Source organism: Cydia amplana, chromosome 6 (assembly GCF_948474715.1).
Source record: "Cydia amplana chromosome 6, ilCydAmpl1.1, whole genome shotgun sequence".
Classification (NCBI taxonomy): Eukaryota; Metazoa; Arthropoda; class Insecta; order Lepidoptera; family Tortricidae; genus Cydia; species Cydia amplana.
In genome coordinates this window covers 14914151-14935611 of record NC_086074.1, presented here as the reverse complement: position 1 = coordinate 14935611, position 21461 = coordinate 14914151, and the positions used below count along the sequence as shown (strand labels likewise).

The following is a 21461-nucleotide window of genomic DNA, read 5'->3' as shown; positions in this document are numbered from 1 at the left end:
AGATGATTTGGAAGTGTCGCACACGCCTGTCGCGGCACTTACGGGGGAGTGCCGGCGGTTTGACTTGCAAAGCAGCCTGGAGATTTTTCAGGGGCGTAATGACTGCTTGATGTGTTTCAGCTGCACGGTATGGAGACAGTTTTAAAGTTTAGTAAAGGTAATACTGAGGGCAGCTACCAGTTCCCGCGTTGCTACGTAAATCGGTGTTAGGAGACCTTCCCTAACTTTGAAATTTGAAACATAATTTATCAGCGACTAAATCGATAGTTTTAACAAAATATTTTTGTTACTGCCAATCGATTCTATTTCTATTCAGGACGACAAGCTTCTAAGAGACCAACCTATTAGGTTAGGGCACAAAAAAAATCTATTCACGGCATATAGATATGTAGATAATAAATCACAGGGGTCAATTTCAGTAACCTATAAAAGATAGGCTTTGTACAAACTCATGAGTCATATCAGTCAGTCATTGTATTGTATAAGTGCTTAACTTCGCAAGTGACGTAACGAATTCCTACTTACATCACATAAACCCAGGATCTTCATTAAACATTCAAATAACATTTCCTCACATGAGGAAACGGGATTGTCACAATCTGCATTGTTTCAGATGTCATAACACGGCCCTTTGACTCGGTATTTCCATACACAGCGATATCACAAAACGGCGTGAGAAAGGCGTCTCCACACTTGGGTAGCTCGCAGGAGCGTCACCTTTGATGCGCGTATGATTGCCCGCGCCCGCGACACATTGGATCTATATTGTTGTCTTTTTCAAGTTTCGTAATAAGGGATGAGGGTGTATTAAAGCCTTTTATCCGGCTCGTCACGCCGGCACGTGGGGTCGGGAAGGGGTTTAAGGTGTGCAAACATTAGCTCTTTTACATTTTTGCAATTTCATCGACGATGGCTGACGGCTGTTTGCCGTGGCTCAAGTTTGCCAGAAGCGGGCTGAGGGCTCGACTTCAACTCCGAAAGGGTTCGGGTGAGTAAACGAGTTTTTGTTTCGTTTACAGTTTTAAGGCAGGTGATGAGTGTGTCGTGGGCGTTCCCCTCGACCTACATGCGAAAGTGTTTTAAATTCCTTACAAGTGAGTAATGAATATTCTCAACAGTAAATCCTCTACAGCATCAACTCCCTTCCCAAATTAAAGCTCATATTAAGCCGCAGCCAGGCCCGCGGCCAAATCTCTCTGCTTGCAAATCTTGGCTGCATTCTCGAACATTCCAGAAGATGTAGCTCGGATTAAACGAGCCACTATATCCAACGATTACAGCGGCACTTCAGGTAAGACTGCATATTTCAAGAGCGAGACAATATTAACCGCGGAGCTCGGGCGGAAAACGAGACCGTTTTTGGTGCCTAATTTACAATGCCTGTAATGTGAGGGAGCAGGTTCGCATTTAGGTGCTCGCTGCTGGTAATGAACTAAACGGTGTGCAAATATGTGTGGGAGAATAATGCGGCTGTTTATTAATGTGCAGGTGAAAATAAACCACTATGAATATCAACACATCATGAAAAACATTAAGCAAAGAAACCATTTCTTTTTTAACAAGTTAAATCTTGTATACGTACGTACCTATTCATTCAAGACGTTTTGTGAATTTTCCTTTACACCCCTCGCTTCCTAAATTTACCACAGATAAGCATAAATGAACGGGACGACAAAGCGCGGCTGTTAATTGTCGTGAAAGAAGCAAGACGCCGCGGGCGACCAGCGCTGCACTCGCTCGTAACTCATGCGTAATCTCGTGCAGTTCCGTAAATTGCATATTGTGCTTCATTAGATCTCTTAGAGAGGGTTTTGAATAGCTAGGAGATCAAGAAGACACGCTACTCGTATTAAATATAATACTCATTTGCAGAAAAAAACCTTAAAATACTCGTAAGACTAGATATTTACATATTTCACGTTGAATCAAAAACACAAATCAAAACATGTTATAATACTTTTATTTGTTCCCTAGTTGTATGTAGTCAGGTCGTTATCGTTAGTTTGACAATGTGTGGTACCGTTAATTAGTAATATATATAAGGAAATCCAGTTAAAATAATGAGCAATGTAGGTACATATAAAGTTGTACAATCAATCTTTTGTAAATTAATGAAGGACAACATTAAACAACAGTTGTTCAATGTTGTCCTTTTGGTTTTAATCTGCATAAAAACATAACATCTGCATTTCAACTATTCTTACCTAATTTGTTTTTTTACAAGCAGAAACGTCTGCGACCGATGCTATTAAGCTTAGCGGTCCATTAATTCTAGCTAATTCCAGCGCTCTGCCATCACCCATAATATGGTGGAAAGATTTCCTGGCTATGGATGAGGTCTTGGTGGCTCAGATGGCAGAGCACTGGAATATCGATCCAGAGGCCGTGAGTTCAAGTCTCACCCAAGACAGTAATTTTTCCACTTTTAAATTTATTCTATACTTACCTACCTAGTAATCATAATAACGTTTCTAACAAGATGACACCTATATTGGTGACGGATTTGTGATGGAGCTTGAGTTTGGTCTGATTTCAGTGAAACTATAACATATTAGTAAGCAATGATGTACGCGTTCAAGATAGCAATTACTTGCAAAAGACGCACACATAATGTTAGATTGTCATAGCGACTTAGTTTTACAGAGCTCGTTAAATTATCGCCTGAAAGGGGTAAGACGCCGCGGGCTCGCGGCTGAGTCTGAATCATAACTCATGAGTAATCTGAGACTGCATTCGGCTACCAGTGATATGAACGCGGAATGTTACTTGCTTTAATTGCTTTGTGGTGCGCCTGATTAGGTGAGAGGATTGATGAACTGTGAAAAACATTTCCAAAAAGTGGAGAAATATTAATTTCCAGGGGAGTTTATCTTTCAAGCTATTCGTCAAATTTTAGCCTTACAAGTCTCTTCATTTTCTTTCATACTAATGTTTAGTTTTTAATAATTGTACAGGGCATAAGCATTTTAAGTGATTATAACCACACATTAGTAGGTGGAGTAATAATTTAACGGTTACCATAATAAAAGTCGATATTTCACGCAACATTAATGCTACATTGTACAACTTTATATCAAAACAAATGCCGTCATTAACGCACCTACCTCGTATTTAGCACATTATTCTAAAAGCACGTGAAGCACGAAGCCCCTGAAATTACATTCGAAACAGTGCTCTTTACCAACTTTCCCATAAGAGCCCATTATTTACGGAGCCACCGTACCATTAAGATTCTCCACGTATCTTCGAAAGGCGCGTTATGGTAATTACGGGTCGCCATTTTATCTTGCAACTCTTCGCGATTAGAACTCGCGTGCTCTCGCTCGGGCGCACGTAGAAATAACAAGTCCGCGAACTTGCTTCGTTTCTGGGTTCAGAAATTAATTCGGATGGAAGATATCGGGCGGCGCGATAGCGGGTCTTCCGCGCCATTTATTGCTCGTGTGGTGCGCCGAACGCCGAACCGCGTATCGGTGAAGGGGTAAAGAATATCAAGATGTAACGAGCACAGGCCGGAAGGCTCGCAAATGAGCTCCTCGACTTATCTGCGTTAATGTGGGCGAGGGTTAATTTCGTCTTACATGAGCAATTTGGAGATACCGCTCGTTCAGAACTCGCATTCGTGTTGCTACACGGCTGTAATTGTATCTGTTTTGCGCTACGTGTTTCATATACATTAACCCTTTAAATATTCGTTAAGATTTCGTCTAGACAAAAGGAAAATATGGTTGTCTGAGGAGTAAAACGAACGCTAGCGTGCAAACATGGAAGGATGGTGAGCAAATACGAGCAGTGTATTAGGAAATGAAATTAACTCTCGCAATCTCGTCATTGAATGTGTTTTCTAATGGAGCTCGAGCTGCGTTTAATAGACAATGCTAATGTATTCTCCTGCAGGCAGTCAGGAGCGCTATTGATAATATGAGAGCTGTTCACTCGAGAATTGTGGTCGATATGCTGCTACTAAAACAGAACTAGTTAGAAATGTCTATTGTACTTTTGGAAATTGCTTTTCAATAACGGTCTATGACCAAATTACAATATTTCGCATTTCTACACGATTGAACATAAACGTTATTCAGTTTTATGCATATAGAAGAGAATTCCCACGCTAAAATATTGAAGAAATCGGCAGAAGTTGGGCTCATGTAAAATGCAGCGAGCGGCCGGGATGCGGCAAACTGCATATTTTGTGAAGCCGCTTTGGCCAAGTTCGAGCGTGCTTACTAAGATGCTTTACCTAATACCTACATACTATTTTGTACCTATAGAATCATGTGCAGAATGGAATTGCGTACAACAAATTATGTTTTTTTTGTATGAACCATTGTATTAGACAACTTACAATGTTATCTGAAATTACCTACATAAAAATCACGTTTCGAATTATGGATATCAAGACACCGTGTTTCAGACCGGGATATATTTAGATACCGACACATACATTGAATATGAAAACTTTAATCTAACCTGAAACAAATTAGGCCATAAAGTAACGTTATAACTCGTAGAATAAATCTGTTATAAGTTCCATGCATGAGTCATGCACGCACTGGCCACTAAGAATTTCATATACATATCAAAATCGGAACAAATTTTCCCTTTACCAACCTTCATAAAGCTGTGTCCACAAACGTTTGCGGTCGTAGGTGCGAGCTCAAAGGGCTAGTTCACACGGGCAGGTTGCGGAGTCGCGTCAAAAGGATTGACCGAAACGTGTCTAGGGCGGGATATTCAGACCGCAGTCTAGTTGTGTCGGTAACCGCTTTGGTTGCAAAACATGGTTTTATCTTTGAGGCGATGAATAATATTTGGGGGACTAGTAAGGGGCAATTTTCAGGAAAACATTAGCAACTAATAGCTGTATTGATTGAGCAAAGACTGCCTACTTTTACATGAGGCATAGGTTTAATTTTAAATAGCTAAATATTGACCATTACGCGATCAAAACAATTGAATGAAGCCTATTAAGCCTACAAAGTAAAATGTAAACAACATGTTATGTGTAATTTGAATCCTATTTTTCATATATTGAGTAGAAACAGCTTAAATTCAATTGGCAAACTGTAAACACTCAAGCCCTCAGTCCTACTCGCCACTAGACAGCAAGCAAAAGGCAGCAAACGGAGCTGTTTACGTGAGGGCCGACTGCAAACACTGTAAACGCCTTTGCCTCCTGTTTATACTGGACAGTCACGGCTGCCGTGTACAATTAGCCACTAACGTCTCACCTGCACACCAACTTAATATCTGTAGTTGCACAAATGCAATCGCATTCAATTTTGTACCGTAAGGGCTCGTCTTTAAAGACGCATAACTTTAGAAAGGCTGTAAATAAAGAATGGCAGAATGGCGTCGGAACGTGCATGTGGCCTTTTGAGAGCGCTGTTTAGAACCTAGGTGGCCGTATTTGGGATTGTTGGATTTTAATGACGTTTACGATACGACCTGTGCTAATTATTGTTTTAGTTTAAGCACAGAATATGAGCTGTGAACGAAAAATATTATGTGAATTGTAAAAACACACACACTTTACCTAGTTCGTATTGAAGCATGAAGTATAATCAGAAGTTGGATAATCCAAATAAATCCCATTCACAAGCCAAGCTTCACATTTTCCTACTCGGCGCTAAGCCCTCTCCATCGCACGGTGTTGACTCGCTGAAATGACACGAGCTCTTGACTCGACATGATCATAATGCCGACCGACCCAACCCTTCTGCATCCATCCGGCAACAAATCTTGCCGAGCGTTCGGCATCTTTATAACTCGAGTAGAACGATCCTTTAACCCAACGTAATGGGTAGGTTTACTGGGAGGACCGTCGTAAAGTGGCCCGGTAGTCCCCACTACTAGGGGCCCTTGGAAATTTCACGAACTATTTGCCCTGCTGCCCCCGCTCAGCTTTTTTGCAGAGGTTTATTGTCCGGATTTTCCGCTCACCTTTATCGTTATTGTGTCCGCTCGACTTCATAAAGGACCGCCGCACTATTAAGACCTCATAACCGTGGGAAAATGTTGAACACTTGAGGTTCTAAGATTTTCCAAGTTTTCTCACGTTGTTGGAGTTAAGGACTGTTGAGTCGTTCATTGTTGAAGAAATTTATGATGTATTTTACAAGATCAATATGAAAAATTCATGCAATATATTTTAGGTACGCTCGTTCCACCTACATACTGTGTATGCGTAATTAAAAGGTATAATGGTTGGATGCACAAACAACAATATGTGACAATTAGCATATGCTCACCAAGGTCAAAAACGCACGCAGAGTTTAATTTATACGCATTTGATTTGTAAAAGGTGCAATATTTCATCATATTAACCCTTCGCACAATTTCCCACGGCCACTACACGCATCGCGAACTACAAATCGGTCAGGCACGGGCCACGGGCCGAATTACGCCGGCCCGTGAAAAATGTACACCACCTGTGGCGCGTAATCGTATGCGTTTATCCCTGCGGGCGTGCAGGCGTGTGTCCTCTTCACAGATGTCAGAACACGTTGGAACTAGATTTGGCTGGATTTTTGGAATGATATGAGAGTACATAATTCTAAAATATACTCGAAGAGTAAGAAATACAAGTGCCTAAATTTTTTATGGATTTTATAAAAACGTGTACGAGGGGCGTTCAAAATATTCTCGGTATTGATATCTTACGACCTCTTCTAAAATTTCTTTCGTTACTGGCCGCTAAGGTTTATTCATTGACATTAAAAAAAAGTATAATTCGAACCGAGATGGTCTTTTGTTTTTCTGCAATTGCTGAACAAACATGAACATCATGTGCGAATTGACAATGTTAACTAAATTAGAACATCGATGCGTGATAAAATTCTTGACAAAACAGGGTAAAAATCAAAAAACCATAAAAGAGGAAATGGATTGTGTTTACCGTGAGTCTGCTCCTTCTTTATCTACCATTCAAAAGTGGTCAAGCGAGTTTAAACGCGGAAGGGAGAGTATTGAAGATGACCCTAGACCTGGCCGGCCTGTAGTAGCTACTTCACAAGAAAATATTGATAAAGTGGAAAAACTTATATTGGAAGATGGTCGAGTGAAGGTAAAATCTATAGCACAAGTAACCAATCTCTCTATTGGTACCGTACATGATATTATACATGACCATCTTAATATGTCAAAAGTAAGTGCAAGATGGGTTCCGCGAATGCTGACTCGGCTTCAAAAAGACATGCGTGTAGCTTGTTGTTCCGATTTTATTGACCTGTGCGGTGAAAATCCTGATGAGGTGCTGCAAAGAATAGTTACTGGAGATGAAACCTGGGTTCATCATTATGACCCAGAGGGTAAACAAGAGTCCATGCAGTGGCACATTAAGGGTTCAGCTCATCCCAAGAAGTTCAAGGTCATCCCTTCAGCTGGCAAGGTCATGGCCACGATATTTTGGGATTGTGAAGGAGTATTACTAATCGATTATAAAGAAAAAGGTGTAAATATCACAGGACAGTACTACGCTAACATTCTACGTCAATTAAAGGATGTAATTAAAGAAAAGAGGCGAGGAAAGTTAACCAAAGGTATTCTGCTTCTGCATGACAACGCCCCCGTCCATACTGCTCATATTGCCAAGGCAGCTATTGTTGAATGTGGGTTTAAAACTGTTACTCACCCACCGTATAGTCCGGACTTAGCCCTCAGCGACTTCTTTTTGCTCCCCAATCTTAAAAAGGATCTGCGTGGAAATAAATTTTCTGACGATGAATTTTTAATTTAATTTTTTTTTTTTTTTTTTAATTTATTTAATACCACAAGCATTGAAGGCATGAAGCATTGAAGGCGGCAGTGGAGGAGCATTTTTACACGAAAGATAAAAAATATTTTTACGAGGGATTAAAAAAAATAATTGATCGATCTTTTAAGTGTATGAACATAGGGGGGGAGTATATTGAAAAATAAAAATATCAAACTTTTCGTACTTGTTTGTTTTCATTCTCATAACGAGAATATTTTGAATACCCCTCGTACCTGTACCTGTACCTACATCGTGAATCATACTTTATTGTAGGTAACAAATAACTATACAATTTTTAAAAGTATTAGGAGAAAAAAATCACGCATAAAAACTATGGCTAAGTCGGGCAATGTACCTACGATATATACTATTGTGGCCGGTGCAACCTGTTGACCGGCTGAACATGACTTTATAAACTTTATAACGTTGATAGTGTAGATAGGCTGGTCAATAAAAAAGCCCCAACATATGTGAGGGCACCGACTGTACATTACCCGATACGAACGTTGTGCAAACATCGTTTCCAGTGTTATTCTGACACCCACCTCCGTGTCCGTGCAGTCAATTCCACGCCGATATAGGCGATTCGGCGCCATTCCGCACTCGCCAATTATCATCCGCATGTCCACTCAGCAGCCCACACCGATACACCGAGACATTGCTGGCTTTCAACCCTTATACCATTGAGCAATAAGGCTATTATTGCTTGCCACGCAGCACAGATAAGTTGGTGGGCCTGAAGCCGATACAGCGCTCAATTAATACGCTTGGCGCATCACACCGCACCCAGCCCATCGGCCGATTTATTGACTGGAAATTTACGTCCGGTTTTTGAACGGATTTCCCTTTATTTTCTGAACATAAATTGGCCTAACCAGTATAATTGACTTCAAAAAAATTAAGATATATAAAACTAACTTTGTAAACTTTGAACCCTAGCTGAAAGGTCATAATCCAAAATATTTGTTATATGTTGTGCAACAGTATCTGAATAATTTTATAGAAACAATAAAAGTGTAAATCGCTTATTTCTGTTATTGTATTTTGTAGTATTTTACGAGTTTTCTTGAAAATGCATAACACGTTCGATATTTATAAAGTTTGGGGACATGCAACCATTTTTAACCTGTCTTATTTATTATACAATAAAGTGTTTACATACATTTTTCTAAATATATTAATATTCTTTACCAAATCGGAGCATATAGTATTCCGTTCACAGAGGAGGGGCTAAAATAATTATTGCTCACTTGACAAATTGCCGCAAAGCCTACGTGTCGTTGGAACAATTTGATACAATTTTCACCGCCTTTCCTCGCACGGGCCACATTTGCATATATGCGGGGGATTATGCAAATATTTTTTTACCTTGTTTACCCTACGGAAGGAAACAGCGGGTGCGCATTTTAAAAAGATTTACGCGCTTTGTCGGATCATTAAGTGTGGAACTAATTTGCTTACCTTTGAAATGTGCTGCTTTGTTCCGGCTATTACTGCCACCAGTCCCGTTACGTGATATGCGCATTTTGTCACTTGTTGGTTTTTCCCTTCGTCGGTCACTTTGCATTTGAGTGGGGACTTCTGCGTTAATTAGCTATATTAACAAACACTTTTACTTATCAATTAATGTCTTGTTTTATCTAAAAATAAACTACAAGAGAAGGTATGAAATAGTAAGCTTTTTTATAAAAATTTATTGGCACTGCCATTGGTTAATAATGGTCATCATTTGTTAATAATGACACTTAAGTATGGATTTGTATTGATACATCCGTGCAAATATTTTATTTAAACTTTCCCTTCAAAATAAATTTCGCGGAGGCGTTTTTAATTTGCGTGCAATTTCTTGGAGGGGGCAAGTTCTCAGCGATATTGAGCATGTGGGAATCGTTGAAATTAAATTTTCTTTGTTTTCGCTGAGGCTGGTTGGTGGTGGCGTTATTAAATTTCCTTGTGTTTTTTAACGGAGCCGTATCATTAGATTGAGGGTTTCCGTCAAGAGGAAATTGTGGCGAGGGGAGCGAGCACCTAAACATATTGAAAAAATAAAATCCGGGCTACTGACACCACTGACGTGCTTGGGCTACTCTACTTCGCACTTTATAGTCTAGGTTAGACATTAGCGCGTTTTCACGTACATAATTAAAGACCTATACAGTGTACCAAAATATAAAGTAAAAAAAAACCCTATAAGGTATTTAACCTAACTTATAGGAATTATTTAAATATATTTTTAGTGCACGTGACTAACATGTGTTCTTAATACAATGACATGTACACAACAACTTATAATCCAAGTATCTAAGAAGATCATTTCTGCCTTTTTTCATTAAGTGTAAAAACACAAGATATGATACCGAGAAAAGTCAAATATAGAAGTAACTATTTAGATAATTATAAATATGTATTAAACATTCTTTGCACATTTATTAACCCGAGTAAGTAGAGTGACTTCCCCCGTACGGCGCGCTCATCAGCGCAGCGGAAAGACGTTTGAAGTGGCGTCGTGTAATAAGTACCACGACTAAAACGCCGGCTTCGGGAATTTCACCTTAAATATACATATTACATTACGTGAAATTGCCCATTTTTTCCACTCTCCACCCCACCAATTAGGGTGGCTTGTGTATAAATATTGCACCGCCCTCATTAATGTGCGTGTACGTTTTAGTATATTTTTATGACTAGACTTGGACGGCGTCGTGGGATGCAATGAATAATTAAGATGTCTTACAAGGGAAGTGGTTTTTTGCGGACAAATAGGTTGTTTTTTTGGGTAAACGCGGCTTACCTTGGTCGGACGGCGAAGGCATTCGGTGCCGGAGGGATGCCTGAAACAAACACGATGTCATTAGTGTCAAGATCTTTTACTAGAAAAAGTAAGAATCAAAATTAAGTTCCGCAAGCAACATTGAAATTCATCGCGAAAAATATTTACAAATTCCATTAGCGGGCTTACAATCCCTGTCACTTAAACTGGAAACTTTCCCCAAATTAAAATATGACGCATTTGAATGATTAAAAAGTCCCGCTTCCGAGATTGCATTTCGACAATTAACGCATTAAGACTGTCGCTAATAAAGAGGCGCTCTTAATTAACGGGGAGAGTTAAAAATTGAGTACAAATTCGAGTAGCAGATCCCTCCATAGCCCCTCGGAGCTAGTGAATGGCCTGTAATATTTTAGTTTGGTTGAGACAAAAACGCTCAAACGCCGAGGGTCGAGCTGTCACGTAGACACAATAAGCCTTTTAATTCGATTCGTCAAGACGGCGGGACAAAGGAGCGGAGTTATCATTCAATGGGGCACTCCTACCTTTTCTTATTACTTCGAGTCGGTTTTCTTGTGAGGTGGACCGGGACACATGAGATGAAGGAAATGAAAGGAGTCGACCTTATAACTCTTTTTGGAGTGTACTCTAAATATGTTTACGGATGTTTTTATTGACTATGTAATTACTATATTTACTTCAGCCTTCAGGTGAGAAACGCACGGTTCAAAGTATATTTTATATTATTTTAAGTACCTAGATCTATGTAGATTAATTAAGCTAAATATTAGGCCTTTGAAGTTAAAAACACACGTATTTTTTAAAATTAGTAAGTGCCTTATATATCTGTAAAAATAGACTTGACTAACACATAGTAAACGAGGTAATACAAAAGGTAATTATTTATTCTTATTTCGATTTAAAGGCACCAAAAATAGGTATACTGCACATAATTACATATGACGGGCTACTTTGTCCGTTGCCAGCTACAGACACTAAGTAACATTCTTCTCAATCCACGGCGCTGCGCCTGATCCGTGGCGTGTCCCGACTGCCGATTCCGGCTAACAGCTTTATTTGTTGCCATTGCCACCGCTCTTTTAGACAAACCTCGTCCTATCTGATGGAGTATTGAAACGACTTAAACGATAACGATTGTTTGACAATAGTAATTTTTTGTTTGTGTTACTAGTTGTTTTATTTGGTTTCAATAATTAATGTTGTCTAAAGCATTAGTTACATTAGTAAAGAAACGATTACGGTTCTGCTCGTGGGAAAATTGATAATCTTCAATCACATAGGTATCATTATATGTATTTATGCAACCACTTCAGTTTTTAAAATAGACTATAAATTATTTATATATCTGTAGAAGTAGGTGTTGTAGAAAAAAATTAAGTACCTGGGTAATTCTTATTCTTATGTCATTTTTGTGTCACACGTAAGAAGCATCTATTTTTAAGAAAATAAGTAAACTCTATATCAATATACTTAGCAATTTACCTCTAGTTTTATGTCAACCTAAATTTATTGTCATAAGAGTATTAAAAACATATTAAAAAAAAATTACAAGTTTGAAATGTCACGGACCGTGTAGTGTGACTTCCCCAAATTTTGTGATATTATAATTTTTTTTTTAATATGAAGTGATTTTGCAAGAATGTATATCAAATACAAAACACTAATCCCTGTTCTACAAAACTGTTTAAAAATTGTATGGATATATAATGACTTTATATAATTTTAAACAACATAAATTTTGTGATCAGTTTTTGTGTCACCGCCGCGCGTGGTAATATAATATGTATCCCAACAAAAACATAAATGTGAAATGAAAGCCAAGTTCAATAGGTATTAAGAATATGTGTCGTTGTTGACTCGCCGACAAAATAATTGAGATCTATATATATGTGTGCCAAGTTCTGTGCTGTGTAGAAAATCCTGAAATTATAAAGGATTTGTCTTGGCTAGTTTTTACGTATAGGCATATAGGTAATATATATTTATCTATGTTATTTTTCAAAAATTTGGTTTGTTTTTAAAAACTAGCCAAGACAAATCCTTTATAATTTCAGGATTTTCTACACAGCACAGAACTTGGCAAACATATATATAGATCTCAATTCTTTTGTCGGCGAGTCAACAACGACACATATTCTTAATACCTATTGAACTTGGCTTTCATTTCACATTTATGTTTTTGTTGGGATATCATTACTTTTTGTACAGAAATTACTATAATATTCATCATGAAAGCAGTTTGCCTAACCTGAAAAGGAAACCCTCGCTAACGTGCGGTTAATTGTCAAAAAGTTTCAGTTTTCAGATTTTTCCCTCTATATGCACCTAATAGTCTACCTTCATGCCAAATATCAAGTTTCTAAGTCCTCTAGAAGTGGGTTAGGTTTTTGGTCTATAAGTATTAATTATTATTTTTCCATCGAAATATCAATAATTTCCAGTTTTCAGATTTTTCCCTCTATATGCACCTAATAGTCTACCTTCATGCCAATTATCAAGTTTCTAAGTGATCTAGAAGTGGGTTAGGTTTTTGGTCTATAAGTATTAATTATTTTTTTTTCCATCAAAATATCAATCATTTCCAGTTTTCACATTTTTCCCTCTATATACACCTAATAGTCTACCTTGATGCCAAATATCAAGTTTCTAAGTCATCTAGAAGTGGGTTACATTTTTGGTCTATAAGTATTAATAATTTTTTTCCATCGAAATATCAATAATTTCCAGTTTTCAGATTTTTCCCTCTATAAACACCTAATAGTCTACCTTTATGCCAAATTTCAAGTTTCTAGGTCATCTGGAAGTGGGTTAGGTTTTTGATCTATATGTCAGTCAGTCACAAAAATGCCGGTTTTTAAACGTTAATTTATCAATAACTGTTTGAGCTATGTTTATGAAATTTTGTATTTTGTACAAGCTAAGGGACTTGAATATATGTGCCAAATTTCATGTGTGTAGGTTAAGTAGGTTTCAAGTTGTGAAGGGGTCAAAAGTAGCTCGAAATGGTTCGTGTAATATTACACACGGTTGCTGCGTCGCCAGTTCCTTTTTCTTTGAACTTGGCTGGACACGCTACCGCGTGTCTAGATAAACATGCGGTACTCTGTAGAAAATTATCTTTACTACTGGCAGCCTTTTTCAAGTTTTTTAAGAACAACAACACTATGTTGTTGTCGGATTTGCAAATGGCTGATGGGAGAAGTTTTTTCGAAAATTATTTAAAATGGTCAACCTTAACGCGTCACCGCCGTGTTTGAAATTTTAAAAGAAGTACCAGTTTCACGTTATTATTTGTAACATAAGATATACGTCATACATTAAAGATTAAGCTAGTTATTTAACATTTGCAAAGTCAAAGGTATTTTTAGGTAATACCGAACATGTTCCAAAATGTCACGAACTCAAAAATCTGTCACCGCCACGAACTTTTGAGTCCACGTTTGTGACATATTAACACGTGGTCGTAAAATTCTTAATGTGTTTGATTAATTTAGAGGCATAATGTACTCGGAAATGGATTTTTATTAGCTATATACCATTTGCTATTATTGCCCGACTGCCAAGTAGCAGAAAAATGTCTTTCGCGTGTATGTATGATGTGTATCCACTTCTTTGTCACGCTCTACAGCCTTTATAGTTTGACGGATTTCAACGTATAAACTGTCATTAGGTTTGTCGTAGTCATGGTAGTAACTTAGGCGATGTCAAAATAATTATATAAATCAAAACAGTGAAGTTGGCTCCCAAAATGCTGAAATGTCACGACTGAGGGACACTTTGTCACAACCGTGTTTATGTACTAATTTTATTTACCTTTCCTGAAGGTATTAAGCTTGATATGCATTAAAAAATCATTTTGTATTTTCTTTTGACATATGTAACAATATATTAGGTGAAAAATAAAAACTTTTATGAAAAAAAAATTCAGGACATAATTTAAGAATCACCCACCGACAGTATACAAAATGTTTACTTATGTTGGTTTGGAAGGGAACTTGAGAAGGAAAGCCAAGTAGCAAATTAAGATGACGAAAAACTTTGTTTAGATTTCACAATTAAAGTCCAAGTTTCCGTTTCGACCGTATTCTATATCAAACAGCATAATATGTATAAAAAGTGCCTTGACAAGCTCACGTCGGGCCTACGGCCAGTGTTTTTTAGGGTTCCGTACCCAAAGGGTAAAAACGGGACCCTATTACTAAGACTCCACTGTCCGTCTGTCTGTCTGTCACCAAGCTGTATCTCATGAACCTTAATAGTTGAAATTTTCACAGATGATGTATTTCTGTTGCCGCTATATCAACAAATACTAAAAAGTACGGAACCCTCGGTGGACGAGTCCGACTCGCACTTGCCCGGTTTTTTTTCCTTAAGCTTAAACTTTAACTGAAACCATAAAAAAATCAAGGTTTAGTTGCGAGGCTTTTATGTAATTTTATGACTTTTAAGGCGTATTTAATCAAATGTAACTACTTATATAAAAGTAAGTAAATTCCTACACCGTGACCTTTTAATTTTTGCAATGCCATCTGCTCAATCCGGCGTCGTTTAATTAAGAACCCGCTATTAGCTGCTGCCCCCCGGTACTGGGATTCCTTAATTTCTGTTAATTCCTACCGTCTTGAAAATATACCTATCGACAACTTTTAAATTAAAATATATTCTTTTTTTAACTGATGTTTTGTTATGATTAAATAAACAAGACTAAAACAATTATGAATGAAAGTAAATAATTATCGTAATAAACGTAACAAATAAGAAACTTTTGTCAGTAAAACCACTCGTACTTACTGAGAAATTTCAGTTCTGGCAAATATCCTGCAGCTAGTTTATACACATTATTGTTGCAGTAACATAATATATTTTTTCTACTCCAGCACTTAAATGTGTCAATTAAATGACTGACAGTGATATCTAAAGCAATGTCATTTGAATGCTTTGTCTATAGGCTCATAAGATGACTGCTAGCAGTCATCTTATGAGTATAATACAACTGCTTTATTTTTTTTAAAGATACAAGTTCCGATCATCTTGATTGAAAGAGGTATGTTTTCATTTACAATAATAACTCTTTTTTTTTTTAAATAATAACTCAATTTTTTTTAAATAATAACTCTTTTTTTTAATAATAACTCTTTTTTTTTAATATTTTTTGCTGCAGCTGTCATAGAAAAAGTAATGTATGCAACAGCTCATAATTGGTTCTTAAAATTCTCGGGTCTTTTTTTACAAAACTCGACTACGTCTCGTTTTGTAACTTCGACCCTTGAATTTTAAGAACCCTTATTATATCACTGTTGCATAAACTACTATTGTATATTGGGATAATAGGGTTGACAAAAAACAATTATCCGATTGAATTATTTTATTGTTCCTAAAAATTGTTTACGACGAAAACGAAAGTTTAATTCTGGTTTTATTTACTTCATTCATATGTTTCGGTCTCATAGCACCAACTCTAAAGGGGCCCACTGATTAACAGTCCGCCGGACGATATCGGCCTGTCAGTGAGAACAAAAATTTGACAGTTCCGAACAACTGACAGGCCGATATCGTCCAGCGGACTGGTAATCAGTGGGCCCCTTTAAGTAATCTGGCGGTCTAGCATGAGTTGCGTTCTCGCGCGCGACTCCATACATCTTGCGCGACTTCAAGTATGGAGTCGCGCGCGAGAACGTAACTCATGCTAGACCGCCTGAGTTTTTTTACTTGTGATGAGTGATAACCTGTCAATACAAGGGCAAAACGACATACAATCACAGTAAATTTGTAATAAATCAAGTCTATCATTGAGCAATTGGATTAGGTACATTTATACTAAATTTAAGTAGTCTTGAAGACAACGCAGCATGCATAAATTTAAAAATGATCATCAACTAATTAGTCAAGCAGCACTTAAATATTTTTTCATAAGTTTTCAGTAAATAGTAATCTCTAATTGCAATCATAAATTTCTAAACAATCTTTCACATAATAAAATTAACAGCAAGTTGTCTTCATTACGCGAGTGACGAAATTCGCGTTAATCATACGATGTGAACACGAAAAGAGAACACTTTCATTACACTAATGGGAATGTTAATTAGAATAGAGTTTGCAGGCCATGAGCGGGATTGTCAATTATTTATATTATACAGTGTGTAAATCCAATACGGGCGAATATTTAAACGGTGGTTAGCATAGGACCTAAAAAGTATATTGAGATAGATTTTACTTAGAAATGCATTGAAAATTTTAACCATACAAAATAATTCGGCCCGCAATGTAATACACCACACAAGTTACGGGATACGAGCTTTTTAAAGTAACTGTCAACGCTTGTTGGCAGTTACTATAAAAAGCTCGTATCTAGTAATGTCATGTCATCTTCTGTTTCTTAATGTTTGCAGTACATTGCTGCTCGGTACATGTGGAAAAAATTTATCACGGGGTCATAATTAAGTGTAACTTAAAAAAACATTTTAATTAATGATAAGACGGGTAAATTCTATATCTGGTTTAATTTATTGCCCGTATTAGACTTACACACTGTATTGCTATTATGTTACGTGATTAGTCCAGTAACAAACAAGAAAAAATGTTTAATTGACTTATTATAGCCATAAGAGATTAAAATGTGTTTAGATATAGTTTTTTTAACAAAATTGATATTAAGTAATTTTAAAATGAAGGCAAACATATGTAATACAAATGCGTGACACATTAACTAGTGATATTGATTTTTATCACCTTAAAGATAAATCGCGAAAAAAAGGAAAAGCTTAAAATATCACATTAATTATAGTATAATTAAATGGCCATTAAATCACACTAATTGCGCTTTCAAAGCGGTTTTGTTTTTATTTAGCGGCCCAATTTTTTGTTCCAGCAAAAGGCTCCCGCTGAATGGAATTCCTTTATTTGCGGCACAAACAGCCTGTTTACTAACGGCGGTGACGACAAAGGATATTTAAAAATTATGCCCGCGATAAATCAGCGAGGAAATGAAAAATACATTTTATAGATGGAATGGAACGGGTGGAATATAAATAGATACAAAGACGGAACAATACAGAGGATCTAAAACGTTTTACGATCGGGCTATGCGAATAAGGATATTTAGAATAGAATAGAATTTCATAACCTCCAAGGGTGGGCATACTTAGGTAGGTACCTATATACTATCATAAACTAATATGTATAAAGTAATTGTATTCTGAATACGGCCTTTTCACAAATAACAATATACGACAAGTCACGATTATGTTCATGAAAATATTATTTAAAACAGTTTTGTGGATATAAGTGGTTTATGTTATAGGTATATCCTTGCGATTGGTGTATGGTAGTATTGAATAACGAATAGAAACATTCTCCTTAGCTAGATTAAATGAATGGCCACCATTCAGTTAGTCATTAAACAAACTGAAAAAGTATCCCTTTGATCGCGAGCAGGATGTGGCCGTCTCCGGGCCATTGTCGCCAGGACGCCGTGGTCACCCTACGGCTCATCTCCTTAATTGTTTTCTTTTCAAAAGCACTTACGCCACAATGGATAATGACACCAGCTTTGATCTGCTGCCGACTCGTGCGTATCAAAGTAAGAGTAACTTCACCTTTGACAACTGTGTTACATTATTCTGCTTTACTTTACCTAGCTAATTTTATTGTGGTATTGTCGACACGTGATATATTGAAAATGTAAGGCATCAAGTAGAAGAATTACAAGGCTACCGGCGCGGCTGTGTGCGACAGTGGGCTGATTGCGAGCTTGTGTGCGTGCTCCTGAATTAGACGCGAAACTTTCAAAGTTTTCCCAAATTTCTGCCCCCGCAGGGAGCGGGGGGCGGATCGATAGCGAGCGAGCGGCGCGAGACTCGTGTATCTGGCCTCACGAAAACGGACAACTACGCTCCAGGACTAACATGACGCTTTGTAGCGAGGATTTTAATGTTCAACGGGGTTTTAAAATGAAAACTGTGTTAGTTGAGAGCTCCAAAACAATACCATGTTTGGTAAAATTGTAATTAGTGTTTTAAAATGTGTTGCAACGCACGATGTTGTAAGCACATTGTTCGGCGCGATGTTTTTAGGCCCGTAAAAAAGTCGGTCACATTGTTTATTCAAATTTACGGTTTTTATAAGACAACATCCTGTAGGTGTTTAGTAAGTTGTTTGGGCGGAATAATGTAAGTCAACAGCTTTGGGAATAAGCGTCGCGTGAGAGGTTGACCCGTGCCAACTGTCACCGCGCAAAACGAGAGCGACAACTGAAAATTGGGCGCGTGAGGGCTGCCATTGTTTGTCATTAATTGAGGGCTTTGCGATGATCTTCGTGCTCGAGAGGCTGCGAGCCCGGGGCGGCACTCCTGGGAGATATCGGCTCGCCAATCGCGTTGACAGCGACCCTCCGGCCTCTAGTGGACAGCCGCCAGTCGAGGTGGGAAAAACTACCGGCTGACACTACTTAACGAACGGGGCAGCGCCCGGGAATTTTCTTGAGTGCTTGTTAATGTTTTATGGGCGGAACTTTTTCAAAGTAGTGCGTGGATTGACGCGCTAAGTGTACCTACATAATTTAACACGTTTCCCCCTGGACGTACCGTCCATCGATTCAGTTTCCATTTATAAACACGATAAACGCCCATTATGACGGTCGTACGTGATCACAATTAAATATAAATTCAATTCCGAGAGGGGCTATAAAAATCGCCGGCGAAAACTTTCCTGATTTATAACAATTAATATTTGAAATATTGACAATATTAAGGGAAATGGCCGACAGCCGACAAATCATATAAAAACCGCCCCGGAAGGCGGAAGTGCTGGCCCGCTGCTCTGGGACTTTATTTGGAAATGGAAAGTCTAAAAAATAAACGACAGGCGAGTGCGGGGGAGTGATTTATACGCAGTGGCGAGTGCGCACCGCTTCGATTATCGAGATGATATTTCTCGATATTAAAGTGTTGCCAAGAGAACTGCGGACAATATGACCCGAGGAAGATTTATCGGGCCATTCGATGACGTCGACGGCCGTTACGATTATTTCATTATATTGTCGGCGCCGTAAAAACGGTTAGCGTTTTATTTTATTGCTGGTTCGCGAGCGGATTTTTATTCGTATATTTTATTGCGTTGTAAAAACGATTGCAGTGAGTTTAGCTTTGACAATTTAGAGCGCATGCCGCCCCGTGAGGCCGAAGTTCGGGCATGTGAGCTAAATCTAACTCTACTGCTATTGAGCGAGACGGTTTTTGTTGAAAATGCATAACATGGGATATGAAAATAAAACTTCTCAATATATATGTTTGCTTATGATCCTCCCACACTGGATGTATTTAGCGTTATATATAGCTGCCAGTGTAGACCACCATTACACTCAACATTTTCTTCACGACTAATAATCTTCATTTTGAGCCACATTAATTATTAATAAATAATCCATCCATCCATCCAACATCCATCACAATCTTGCTATCGTTTCTTGCTATTCGTCTTAGCATTTTGCCACGGCTCACTTGAGGAGCCTTGAGTCCAACCAGCAAACAAATACAATTCTAAGAATTTACACAGACACTAGATTTTGTGAAAGCAATCTGTCCTTCCAACCAAAAGAGGAAAAAAGGCGTTATTGGGACTAATGCGGTTAAACACGAGGTTTTCCTTCACCGACACGATGATATTTCGTTCATAAGTTCCAAGAAACTTATAAAAGAAATAGATTACTATTATTACTATGGTTATCGAATTCATGCAATATACCATCATTTTGATACAATTATAAATATGTAAACTGGCCCAAATCACAAACACCCAAAAATGTGTGTAGTCACAAAGTAGGTACCTATTGGTGTAATGATACCTTTGAAATGCTCGAAGAATGACCTATTGGCGTATCGAATAGAGGTCGCAGCGTGTGTGCCGCATGTCGCATGATTTGTGCGTCTCGCCGCCGCCGGCGACCCGCGTCGATCGCACGTGCGCCGGCACACTGGGGACGACTATTTCAGCAGAATGTTTTTCCTGCTGACCCTTGTCGTCAAATATAATATGACATTGGAAAAAACGACGGTATTACTGACATTGATATGTGTGTTAAAAATATTTACATTGTTATTTATCATACATTTCGCATTTAGGACAAATTATTAGTATTATTTTAAACGCCTTGGCAAACGACAATATCATTTGAAAAAATATTTTGATTGCAATGTATATGTACACCAATACCTAATGCAGAAAACGCAATTAATTTGGCTCTATAGCTCTTTGAAATGATTGTCAAAATCAAAAAAGATCCGAAAATGCAATGTTTTTTCAAGGATTTGACAATATCTCAAAAGGCTATCGAGATCACTAACTTGAAATTGTCATGAGAATTTACAATACAATTACAAATCATCTTTATTGCACAACCTCAATATAACATTTACAGCGAGACACACGTAATACATGAAGACAGAGGTAACAACAGGCGGTCAGAACTTCGTGACTATTAACATAAAAAAAAAACAGCCGACCCTTATTTAAAACGAGGTGAAATATAGCATTTCGATTGTCTAGTAGCCTTTACTAAAAAATAATTGGTAAAAGCGTAAAAAAAGAATAACATTGTAAAAGCAATATGATATGTATTGTACCTACTAGCTGTTGCCCGCGACTTCGTAAGCGTGGATTTGTATATTGGTGGGTATATATTCTACATTAGCTTAGAACATTATGCAGCAAAAGATTGCAGTAGGACGGTTGATCATTTGTTAATTATTAATATTATACAACGCATGAGACTTGTCTTTCACAACCTACGAAGTTTCAAGCCCCTAACTGAATAAAATTGTTCTCGATATAATCCCTCTCAACCCCCTTAGAAGATTTTCATGTCCTCTATTTAATAAAACCTACTACCTAACTACCTATTACGAAGTTTGAAGTTCC

At 37.8% G+C, this 21461-nt stretch overlaps 1 protein-coding gene across 1 annotated transcript in view; it reads right to left on the bottom strand.

Moving 5' to 3' along the window:
• The window catches only part of LOC134648967 (uncharacterized), a 222827-nt gene that overhangs the window by 49173 nt on the left and 152193 nt on the right, over positions 1-21461 (bottom strand). Inside the window, exon 3 of the mRNA XM_063503638.1 lies at positions 10548-10587. Coding sequence (XP_063359708.1) covers positions 10548-10587 — 40 coding nt within the window. The remainder of the gene's footprint in view (positions 1-10547; positions 10588-21461) is intronic.